Raw genomic sequence first — 10,658 nt, forward strand, 5'->3', positions numbered from 1 at the left:
CCAAAAAAATCTCAGGTAAACTTACATTTTATATTGCATATTTTATATCATTCAAATATATGTATTTTTCTTCTTCATAGAGACATGGGAATACAAAATACGGACGAAACCAGAGCCATGCAGGAAGGAAGAGAAACGGGAACTTGTTCAAGTACTCCAGACTATGGAAAAGCGTATGAAATTGATGTGGTTGAGGCTGCGTTTATAAATCTCCCCTTGTACACTGCTTATAATAATTGTAACGAGATTTATTGACGTTATTATGTATTATGTTATTATTATTGACAATAATTATTGTAGAATTGTATTGTATATAGGATAAGTTATACGTTATAATTATAATGTATTCTAAATATGTAGAGTTACATGAAATCAAATACAACTTTTAAATTGAAAATTAATTATCACAAATATTGTCATTATCCCTGATGATTATCTCTCACAAATAAGAAGCAACATTTTCACTGATATTGTACATATGTTGGACCAACAAATCGTAGTTCGTTTGACATTTGTGCCTACCATTTTTCTAATGATTAGTAGGGTAGAAAATGACTAGAGAATTGGTAACATGTACCAAAAAATTCGTCGTATTTACTAATTATTTCTCTCAGTGTATAGTAGGGAATAGTCTAACGCCGAAAAATGGCAACTGTGTAATGTGCTAATTATAGATATGATAAACATGTGACATGTACACGAATAAAATCCGGCTCTGTTACAGCTAAAATGCTAATGAGCCTAAAATAAACAAACGGGATAAAAAAAAACCTGAAAATATAGTAAAAAGGTTAAACAATTTGACGATTAAGATGGTTGTTTTATCGATTGCACTAACCATTCGTTTTCCTCCCCGACGCAACGAGCAATCTTTTTGCTTACAATTCGGCGTTAGCTCGCAATGTGAGTCGATGCGTATCACGAGTTATTCTCCATTTTTCGGACAAACAGGCATTTATAAGTCGGCAGAATCAATGGAGGGATGATCTTCAAAGATGGTTTTACTCTATTATTCCCAAAGCTCAATCAATTCGGGCTCAATTCACGTCTGCATCGTGTAGGTCTTGCTACTAACAATTCATGTATTTGTGGTCCAGGATGTCGTAATATCGAGCGTGTTGTTTGGTTATGTAAAAAATGCAATTAATGAATTTAACTGGAAGTTCGAAAGGGTATACTCACGCATATCAGATTATGATAGCTTGAGCAGTCTATGAATGACCTAGCTTCGTTGGGTATACTATTTTGCCCCGGAGCTCGGTAACACGTCTTACTTCTGCTGCGACTGGAACGAGGTGGACCAATGATCCGGACAACGTGGCAACGAAGGAGAAAATGGTATTTTGACGTAGGACTACGTCTAACCGGAAGATATAGGGGGTGAAATGGAAATCTAGGCGCTGAACAAGTAGGAAAAAATGCAAGATTTGGAACGCTTATAACTCGAGCATTTCTCAATAGATCGCAAAGGTTTTTGCATCAATTGATAGGAAATATATCTACGCATCTATCATAACGAATAACATTTCATTTTTCTTGAGATAAATAATTGAATAATTGTGAAATATCAAGCGTTGTCAAAATGCACTATGTGCCCATTTTTGATTGGTCCATTTTGTGCTCCTCAAATCGTACCGACCAAAACGGGCAACCAGCGGCAGCAGCGAAATAGAATGAAGCACGCTTGGAAAGGAAAAAGAAAAAAATGAACGATACATTGGTCGCAGTCTCACACATGCGTAATTCTCGAGCCAGCCAGTCAGCTTAAAAATCCCCGCTCCGCTGCCGTAACGATCATTCTTTTTGTGGACACCGACTGGACAACATCGTTGCTGGACGAGCTGGACGGCGAGGGATCGAGTGCCTTTCTCAAGGCAAGAGGGCGGAGGTGGTAGCGCTGGAGTAGAATAGAGTAGAGTTTTCAAAGGGCCTTTCTCAAGGCTAGAGACGAATGAACTGCAAAAGTTTAAAGTCTTTATAATCCAAGACCTTCCTTCCTTCCGTAACGATCACTCTCATTCAAACCGTACACCACATCAGTTCGCATCACAACACATCAACAAACCAACCCAAGCAGCCATGTCTGGACATGGTAAAGGAGGAAAAATGAAGGGAAAGGCAAAATCCCGCTCGAACCGTGTTTAGTTTCGGCCGCCGAAGTGATCGAGTTAGCTGGCAAAGCTGCTCGCGACGATAAGAAAACCCGCATTCGGAACAGAACACATTTGGTTCGGTGGATATCAAGACAGAAGGCAGTTGCAGCGAGTGGCGAGTGGCAAACGCAATCGCAAAACGGCATCAGGTACCAGAAGAAAAAAGTTTTTTCTTTATACAAACTGCGTTGGTGGCAAATCCAGAACAAGGCGGCATCGAGGGCATTCGAAATGGTTTTTTTTCAAAACCACGAGTACTAAGTTGTCTAAATTGGAACCATTCCATAAAACAAGGCGCTTTTCAGGGCCATTAAACCTTCCAAAAAAGAGTTTACGAAATACAGTTCAATGCTTTCTAAAACATTATCCAAAATAATAATAAAACACAAATTGATTTTTTCATAATTTGTTTGCCAGGATCTGATGAGTATGTGAATTTGGCAGTTGTTCTGAGCTTATTGATAGTTGGGGACTTTCCTGATTATTCAATTTTCACCAATTCTTAAATTGTTTCCAGATTGAAAGTACAGCAATTTACAATTAGTTCGACAGTTAGCTAATTGGACGGACATGTAATGCGACTTATTTAGTTGGACATTTTTGTAAACATAGAGATCCAAATTATGACCCCACATTGAAAGTCGACACAGTACCACTGTCATCGCAAATGTTCAATTACAGGTTAAAATCGCCTCCAATGCGACACTGAGTGGCGCTTCGGCACGTCGCATTGAATGTAATTTACTGTACATCATGGCACAAAGCTGGATGGGAAGAAATTTTCCAACTGTGAAAGCTGTGGCGAGTGGCAACAAATCGCTAAACAGGAAGGTTTAGCCGAACAAGATGGGGATATCGAGTGATAACAAAACAATAAACTCTTTAGATTGAAGATAATTTTGTGATCCTGAAAAGGACCCTTTTTAGCCTGCATGTGAATCCAACGAGCGAACAAATCGTAATGAATGTATTTTTTTCTCTTTTTCTATTGTTCGTCTCGTTGGACTCGCCCCTCTGGCTGAGTCTGCCGATTTGTCTCTATTCTGTGAGTGTGTACCGCTAGAGTATAAAACACGCGGACCCCAAAAAAATATCTTATTTTCTTTCAAACCGTAAACCCGTGTGGTTGTACGGCATCGGCATCGTGGACGTAACAAAGGAGGACAAGTTAAGGGAAAGGCAAAGTCTCACTCGAACCGTGCAGGTCTCCAGTTCCCTGTTGGTCGCATTCACTGATTGCTCCGCAAGGGTAACTAGGCCGAACGGATTGGTGCCGGAGCACCAATATTCCTAGCAGCGATTATAGAGTTTCGGCCGTCGGAGTGCTCGAGTTGGCTTGCAAAGCTGCTCACGACAATCAGAAAACCCGCATCAAGAACAGAGCAGCTTCGGTTCGGCGCTCATCAAGGCAACAATTAGTTTCAGTGAGTGGCAAAGTGTTTCTCCGACACGTCGCATTAAATGTAATTTACTGAACAACATGTACAAGCTGGATAGGAAGAAATTTTCCAACTGTGAAAGCTGTGACGAGTGGCAAACGCAATAGCTAAACAGGATGGTTTAACCGAACAAGATGGGAATATCGAGTGATAACAAAAACACAACACCGAAGGTTCTTTTCAGAACCATCAACATGTTCATAAAGAGTAAACAGTAAACTAATCCAATTCAGGTAGATAGGTAGGTATTCACGTAGGAGAAGAAAATAAAACAATATATTTAAAATATATATTTAACAAAAGCTGTTCCGTTTGTATAGTCCTACGTCACTCCGGTTATGTCCCCGACATTACCCACCCGTCTTTTTATCCATAAAATACTTTTCTGATTTCATAGATTTATTTGACTTAGGTTTATATTTATGTAGACCTAAATTATTTAATTTAGACTTGTATTTAAAAATGATAACTGATAACTCCTTGTCTTGTTCTGTATAATTGAATATACCTAAGAAAAGGGTAATAATGGCTTTAATGGTATTTTGCGTACATTTTTGAACAGAATGTGATTCCGGATTCTACCACGTTATCTCGTCTAATCCGTAAAGGATACAAGTTCATACAGGAAACGGTATTTTTAGGGCGCCCATTTGATGTATCAAAAGAGAAAAACTTACAGATTTTGAACAATGAAAAAACTCAATTCAAACGCAATTACTACAGTTCTATGTCAAGATCCCATCCCGTTTTTCAAATATGTGCGATAAAAATCTGTAAATGTTTGTGACTAAAATAAAAAGTTGAAATTTGCAGACATCTGCGAATGTGGAACCTCTGATCTGATATGACAACCAGTAGTATGAACACCTCATCACATGCAGTTAATTCAGTCACTCACAATAAAATGAACTTCTCACGTCATCCTATACGACTGTCGGAATAGAGTGAGAATTGTGTGATTATGCGACAATTGTCTCTCACCTCAAACGCCACGCAGAATAGGTATGATATATTTTTTTTGTGGTTTCTGGAACATAAATTATATATGTTCATTAACGTTTATATTTTGTTTACATTGAAGCTTCATTATTTTAAAAATATTCATATGGGCGCTGACTGAATGTCATTTGTGCAATCGGGTTGAGATGCTATTGTAGTTTATTCGACATTTTTCGCACAAATTTTCCGTTTCCCGACTTTATCATGTCCTCGATCCGGAAGGTGGTGACTCCTTTTTTTCATGAATATTTTTCACGTGTGCTCGCATTCCCCACTTGTTATTGAACCTGTAAGCGGAATGAACCAATTTAATTCTATTATGTTATCACGAAGGCACAAAGAAACCAACTTTTTACCACAATAACTACATTTGTGCGGAAACTCGCCAGAATGAATAATAGAATGTTGTATAAGATATCGCTGTAGTGTGAATCCTTTTCCGCAAACTTGACAGACGAAGTTCTTTTCATTTCGCTGATTCTGTTCGTGCCGTTGGAGATGATATTTCAGTGCTCGCTTAGGACCACGGATATTTTTACCACAAACATGACAATTGTGAACTTCAACGCCACTCTCACTGTGCATCCTTTTCACATGCCTCAGTCGGTTATGACGACCGTGGAACATTAAACTACATCCGGATATTGTGCATGGATACGGCTTTATCCCTGTGAATGGTTTTTCATTCATTAAATTTTGTTCTATAGTCTCGTATTTAGTTCTCACCTAAATGTTGGTTCTTATGACCCTCTGCGGATTCGCCACACACGCGCTTTCCGCAAAAGTCACACAGCTGTGGCATGAAGTCTGGATGATCTTTGGGTTTACGTCCTCGACGACGCTCATATGATTCATCACTAGTGGGTTTTGAACTTCTTTTCCTGCTTTTTAAAGGAATGTCGTCCTCGCTGTTATTCATCACATAACCCAGGTCTTTGGAATTGATTTTATTCTCGTCTAAAGATTCTTCTTTTAATTCGCATATTGGTTCGATTTTAATATTTGGTGTCTCTGGAACCTCTTCGCTAAAGTGAAACGATCTGTTTCTGGATGCCATGTACTGGTTTTGAAGCGTATCAATCTGTTTTCTGTAAGCACTGGTGACCTCCCTGCATGTTGCGACCATTTGCACATAGTCTGGCTGGTCCCATTCATTGCAATGTGATAGTTGTTTGCCGGTCTCCAAGAGAATATGGGATCTTTGGGCAACATGTTGGAAGTCGAGAAATATATCCAACAAATTGGAACAATTCGTACAAATGTAACGATAGGGATCTTCAGGACCAATAATCTGCTTGAATGCTGCAAACAATTTCGATTTGTGTTCCACTGTGAGGGGATGCAAATAATCATCCGACACAATCGTTAAACATATCCTACAGAAGTGGGTTTGTGTTTTACTGAAAGATAGTTGCTAAAATAAAACAGTTTCGAGACAATCACTATTGATCAACCCACCTGTGATCCAGTTTGACGCCCGCTGAAGTTTTGAACTGAGGTTGTGCTGTATCACACGTATCGAACTGCATTATTTTTGAAATCTTTCAAATCTTCGTGACAGAATTCGGCATACTGGAAACGGAATTGATGTTATGTGAGTATACCGACCATATCGGCAATCAATTCATACCATTTATATCCAACTGATTTTGTTATTACTAATTTTGTTTACCTCTAGAAATAAACTAGGGATGCAAGAACAAATTCAGTTAATTTCTGATATGAAAGTTGAATGTCTGTTTTTAGCTGTGTTGATCTGAATCTTTGAAATACACTGAGAGTATTAATTATAAAGACATTTTTTCTGGTAAATATCACCTGTTTGCAAGTCTATCTCTACTGCGTTAATTATTGGTACATTCTATGAACCATAGCATAATTTTGGGCTGAAGTGTTGTTAATTCTACATCTCCTATTAGCAGTTATAAGAATCGAATAGTTGTAAGAACCGAGCATCAAATAAGCTTATTAGAAAAAATCTTCCTTGTTTCACTATAATTTTCGACTGTTAGCATATTAACATTCAACCCGATTTATGTGTCCTTGAAAATACGTATGGAGTGCCCAGGACACGACATAAAGATCGTCATCGAAGTTGCAAATGCGCAAGTCGGGCAGGAAGATTTCTTTCACCCCGTTATTGGTGGAGAAAGCCTCCATTCTACCACTGTAAAGGTGGCCGTACACTGTTTGCCCGGAGGTCAAATATTTGATATATTTTGACAGATAAAGTTTGATTTGATATTTGTACAAACACTATTTTGTTTGCCACTCTTAAATATTCAACAGTGTTAAAAAATGTCAAACACCGAACATGGATAAAATCGACTGAAATATTCAAGGTAACCTAACCATGTACCGACAGGTTCGAAGAACAGACTAAACAAGTATTCGAGGCATCCAAAAATTGAATATTTGCTTGTTGTGTTTTGTGTAGCATATATTTGATCAGTACACGTCGACCAAATTTTATCTGTCAAAAAGAGTCAAATATTTGGCTTCGGTCAAACAGTGTATGAGCACCATAAGAAATCGAAAGAATTTGTTCTTCCAATAAGGGTGGTAGGCAAACGAAGTTCAAGATCAGAATCGCGTGTTTTTCCCTATTTTCATTAAAAGCTTCTAGAACAGTTGACGCGTAGATTTTTATCGCTTGAAGCGAGCGTATTTTTGCCTTAGCTGGGAATATAGTTTAGAATTTAGTACGGTGCGAGGGCGCACGCTCCACATAGAACCATGAAATAGGCGAGCGCGCGAGCGATCGTAAAACCAACGGCCGATTGTGGCTGGAACAGAAACAAAAGATCATTCATATCGATCGAGTCGCTCTGATTCTTGACCGAGTGACACATAGAATTTTTGGCTATGAAGAAGCATTACTCACTTTCTTCTTCTCTCCTAGTGGTTGACCTAGGATTAGTATAGTGTATATTTCTACGTGAATAATATACGAAGGTCGTTAAAAAATAAGTTTCAGTGCTTTAGAAATCGCCGAAAAATACAGTTAGGACAAAAAAACAAGGTGATTTTCATAATCTACGTATTATTTTCTATTTTTCTACATAATCGCCGTAACGTTCGTGACATTTTTCATAGCGTGGCACGAGTTTTTCTATTCCGAGTGCGAAGTGCGTAGCGTCGAAATTATTGAAGTACGATGTAACTGCGTCACGAATTTCTTCAGTGTTATCAAATCGTTGACTGTTTCTTCACCGGGAAATAAGTGATAGTCGCTAGGGGCGAGGTCTGGGGAGTAAGGAGGATGCTCGAACACAGTCCATTTGAGTTACGCGAGCAGAATGGGTCCGCGCATTATCGTGGATGAGGAATACTCCTTTCGTCAATAATGTTGGGAATATCAATTTCCTATCCCTTATATTAACCTCAACCTAATCGGAGGACCCCTCAACAGTTAGCTGTCATCACAGCGGATATTATATTATTCTATTCATTCTAGAACTGTACCTCAAAGAGAAAACATGCGTTTTATTAAAACTCGTTTATTAAACTAAATAGTTGGTTTTTCTCTTTGTTCGATTCTTCCCGAATTCCCATTAGGTTATGGGTCCAGTGAATTCGCGAGTGTCGGAATAGTTCGTTAATTGAATTGTTGCGTCGAAAAGAGTTTATAGAAACGGAAAGAGAAATTGCGCATGTTCCCCAATTCGACGGCAGTAAGTATCCCTCGTGGAAGTTCCGTATGCAGGTAGTGCTGGAAGAGCACGAACTCGCCGAGTGCATACAGGCGGAGCTGGAGGAGTTAGATGAGTATGTCGTGAAGCAGGAAGACACGAATACCGTGAAGGAGTTAAAGGAGAAAGCTGCGGAAAAACGACGGAAGAAAGAACGTCGTTGCAAGTCCCTGCTGATTTCGCGGATTCATGACAGTGTAGAACACTGTAAACACTGTAAAACTGTAAAACACTGACGCTTGCGTCGTGCGACGAATTGTACACACGGTTCAAGTATCATGTTTACTTCTTTGGTGGGAATGTTGTTTCTGCGGTCATAAATTGTTTGGTGGGTGATAAACAATTTATGACCTGTGGTTAAAGAGGGTTTGGGATCTCGGATAATTGAAGTGTGAAATGAGATGAAACATTTGTAATTTAAGTGTTGGAGGAGATCTGTGGGAAAGTTCAATTTTGGAAGGCGTAGTGCCACAACAGTCAGCTTGAGTACATTCAAGATAAACCAACACCGAGAGCGATCTGGCTTGCGCTGGCGCGAATTTTTGAGCGCAAAAGTATCGCGAGTCGACTGCATCTGAGAAAGAAGTTGCTGTCGTTGCGACAAAATGGTGGTTCTCTTCAAGAACATTTTCTTTTGTTTGATCGTGTTGTGCGAGATTACAAGGCAACGGGCGCAGTGCTCGAAGATATTGACATTGTTTGTCATTTGCTACTGACACTTGGGTCAGAATACGCGTGATACTGTAACCGTGTGTGAGTCGTGCATTGCCACAGACTCGTGAACCGTTCTCCGCGCGTGAAGGTAGACAATCCAGAAGAGTTTTGGAATTGGTTCATTGGTATTTTGTTTCGTTTATTGACGACTGGAACCGATTTACTGTTATCTTTTTGATGCGTTCAAAGGACCAAGTCGTTGAAAAATTTCGAGAATACGAGGCGATCGCGAGTGCTAAGTTTAGAAGAGGCATCTCTCGGCTCCGTTGCGATAATGAAGGAGAGTATAAAAACCGTGCGTTCACTGATTTCTGTAAACAAAAGGGAATTGTGATCGAGTGGACGATGGCATACACGCCTGAACAAAACGGCAGAAGTGAACGTATGAACAGAACATTGGTCGAGAAAACGCGTTCGATGCTGGAGGACAGTGGTGTTGACAAAAGGCAGTGGGGTCCAGCAATTCAAACTGCGGCGTTTTTAACTAACCGTAGCCCAGCAAGTGCTATTGACTCGAAAAAGACTCCGTTTGAGATTTGGAACGGTGAAAAGCCGAATGTGAAGAGACTTCGTGTGTTCGGTGCGGATGTGTACGTTCACATTCCGAAAGAGTATCGGAAGAAACTTGACGCGAAATCGTGGCGCGGAAAGTTCGTCGGGTATACTGTTAACGGTTATCGGATTTGGAATCCTGTGCGAAAAGAAATCGTTTCGGCGCGTGACGTGATATTCGTGAAAGAAAGAAACCATGATGTCCAGCGAGTGAATGAAAATTCGGGAGGCGATCATTTTAGGATTCCGACAGATCGTATCGAAGAGCAGTTTGATGCAGACGATAAAAGTGTTAACGATGACCAAATAGAGGAGGATTCTGATGCAGAAATATCTGAGGAAGATGTTCCTGACAGTGCAGCTGAGCAGTCAATGGTTGATCCAGAAGTTAGCGAGGAATCGGTTGAAAATAGTCAACGGTCTCAGAGAAAACGCAGTACTCCGAGTTGGATGAATGATTATGAGCTAGACTACACCGGTTCATTAGCTGAATTGAAGAAGCGAGAAGATTGGCCTATGTGGGAAGAAGCTGTTCGCGAGGAAATGGATTCGCTGATTAAGAATAACACTTGGACATTGGCAATTTTACCAAAAGGTAGAAAACCGATTTCCTGTAAGTGGGTATTTAAGATAAATAGGTCTGATGATAGCCTAAGCGACCGTTATAAGTGTTGTGATTGCAACTACTGTGCCACCTATTTCTCGATACACCTTGGCTCTTCGTGCTGTCATGTTGGTATTGTTGGTTGAACGGGTGGCAGCCCTGTGTGAAGAGGAAGCAAAACGGTGGACAACACCATTTTTCATTCGTGTTTAATTATTCAAAGTGTGAACATCGTTCGAATAAAGATTATTTGTTTGTCGTGATTAGTTTAAACTTGTCCTTTCAATTCCGCTGGAAATAACAGTCCAATAGGTTATGGGCCCAGTTGATTGCGGAAAGGTTCAAGTTTTGCAGTTCTTCGTCGCGAAAAAGTGTTTATCGTGAGATTGCGTGTCAAGAGTGAACGTGTCCGTGCGGGTCGAAAACAAGATGGCGGAAACACACGTTTCAATTGAGAAGCTGAGTGACCAGAACTACACCATTTGGAAGTTTAAGATGCAGCTTC

At 39.9% G+C, this 10,658-nt stretch overlaps 1 protein-coding gene across 4 annotated transcripts; it reads right to left on the reverse strand.

Moving 5' to 3' along the window:
* Positions 1-3,904: 3,904 nt before the first annotated feature.
* Positions 3,905-6,428, reverse strand: LOC129768210 (zinc finger protein 177-like). 4 transcript variants are annotated; one of them, XM_055769694.1, is made up of 5 exons: positions 6,410-6,428; positions 6,050-6,163; positions 5,318-5,991; positions 4,941-5,259; positions 3,905-4,878 (listed from the first exon to the last, which is right to left on the reverse strand). In XM_055769694.1, exons 2-5 carry the CDS (start codon positions 6,118-6,120, stop codon positions 4,794-4,796), a joined length of 1,149 nt encoding a protein of 382 aa, XP_055625669.1. In that variant the 5' UTR covers positions 6,121-6,163; positions 6,410-6,428; the 3' UTR covers positions 3,905-4,793. The 4 variants fall into 4 exon arrangements, with proteins under 4 accessions (XP_055625669.1, XP_055625668.1, XP_055625667.1 ...); XM_055769693.1 differs by lacking the exon at positions 6,410-6,428 and adding an exon at positions 6,264-6,361; XM_055769692.1 differs by lacking the exon at positions 6,410-6,428 and adding an exon at positions 6,222-6,349.
* Between the last annotated feature and the right edge of the window lie 4,230 nt (positions 6,429-10,658).

Source organism: Toxorhynchites rutilus, chromosome 2, assembly GCF_029784135.1.
Source record: "Toxorhynchites rutilus septentrionalis strain SRP chromosome 2, ASM2978413v1, whole genome shotgun sequence".
Classification (NCBI taxonomy): domain Eukaryota; kingdom Metazoa; phylum Arthropoda; class Insecta; order Diptera; family Culicidae; genus Toxorhynchites; species Toxorhynchites rutilus.

What these genes read in the sequence shown, in the direction of transcription:
- LOC129768210 (XM_055769694.1), bottom strand. Translation starts at nt 6,120, where the DNA reads ATGCAGTTCGATACGTGTGATACAGCACAACCTCAGTTCAAAACTTCA. An exon ending in TCATAAGAACCAACATTTAG is followed by an intron (nt 5,260 to 5,317) that starts GTGAGAACTAAA and finishes AACCATTCACAG; the next exon opens with GGATAAAGCCGTATCCATGC. An exon ending in TGTAGTTATTGTGGTAAAAA is followed by an intron (nt 4,879 to 4,940) that starts GTTGGTTTCTTT and finishes TTCCGCTTACAG; the next exon opens with GTTCAATAACAAGTGGGGAA.